The sequence below is a fragment of the Aplysia californica genome, unplaced genomic scaffold, assembly GCF_000002075.1.
Source record: "Aplysia californica isolate F4 #8 unplaced genomic scaffold, AplCal3.0 scaffold00857, whole genome shotgun sequence".
Lineage (NCBI taxonomy): Eukaryota > Metazoa > Mollusca > Gastropoda > Aplysiida > Aplysiidae > Aplysia > Aplysia californica.
Window position 1 is genome coordinate 257,682 of NW_004798127.1, and position 1,236 is coordinate 258,917.

General features: G+C 37.9%; 1 protein-coding gene across 1 annotated transcript in view; it reads left to right on the top strand.

Moving 5' to 3' along the window:
• The window catches only part of LOC101859673 (carbonic anhydrase-related protein 10), a gene marked incomplete in the record, with an annotated part of 11,380 nt that overhangs the window by 4,088 nt on the left and 6,056 nt on the right, over positions 1 to 1,236 (top strand). The window contains 1 exon segment of the mRNA XM_013089014.2: positions 1,037 to 1,165. Within this exon segment, the coding sequence (XP_012944468.1) occupies positions 1,037 to 1,165 (129 nt within the window).

Below are 1,236 nucleotides of genomic sequence, written 5' to 3' on the forward strand. Positions count from 1 at the left end.
TATTATTATTATCATTAATGTAATATTGTGTTCTTCTTCTTCGCCTCCTACCCCTCCTCTTCCTCCTCCTCCTCCTCCACCACCTTCTTCTCCTCCTCTTCCATACTCAATTATAGTGATCAATGTTCACAGCTTAGAAATAGTAACTGCGGTCATATTTCAGTAAACATCATACTTTATTATCAACACAATTAATTGTCACTTAAATTCTAATGTCACACTCTGACCGCGGATGGTTGGCGGGTGCTCTGGTGGGGTTTGCTCTTTCCTTCCTATCAAACATATATCATCCTTATCTCTGCTCCTTCATTTTTTTGTGTGTTATTCTCTCGTAATGTTCGGCACTTATATGACCTTATTATGTTGTAAGTGCTGTAGAACACTTTCTAAAAAGATATTTTTAAAAAAAACACTCTGACCTACCCTATTATCGCATCAGTACTAACTTTACAGTCACTTACTTTATAGTCCCCTTGATACCGATGTAAGCTTTTTCGTTTTGTTTTGTTTTTGTAAGAGTTTGACGACACTTGCAACACAATTAGGTCATTATTATAAGAGCCGAAGATTATAGTGTTACAAGAGAGTGACAAAACACACCAAAAAAAAGACTAAGGAGGGGTAAAGACGATAGCTGATGTTTGATTGGAAACATAGAACAAACCACAGCAGAGCACCCGCCAACCACCCACTGTTATTGTCTGAAAATGGCAAACTGTGGTTATATCTCATAAGATACTGTTAACCTAACCTATTATTGCCATGACATTATGTGATAATGCCTGTCATGTTCTCGGCTGTTTATTCTGCGTACGTGAATCATATTCATGTAACAAAATCGGTAGACGAATAACATATTAATATTAACAAAATACAAAATATTCGTGTATGCAGTAATATTATTAATATACTGCAACATTCTATTGTATCCTGAGATAATTACTCATACTAATAATTTCTTGAATTGATCCATCCCCTCACTATAACGGGTGTTGCGTGATGTATTTTCAACTGTGTGTTTATTGGTGTTTCGAAGCTAGACACGCTGAGACAGCTACAGAAGGAGCAGGCAGACACACGCATGAAGATGTCGAACGGGAACTCACGACCAGTGAGTCCGCTCTACAATCGCGCAGTCAGGACCAACATCAACTTTCCTACGACGGTGAGAAAGTTTGTTTCGGAAAAGTCTAGAATCTACATTTTGTTCTGCAGATGTGTGTGTGTGTGTGTGTG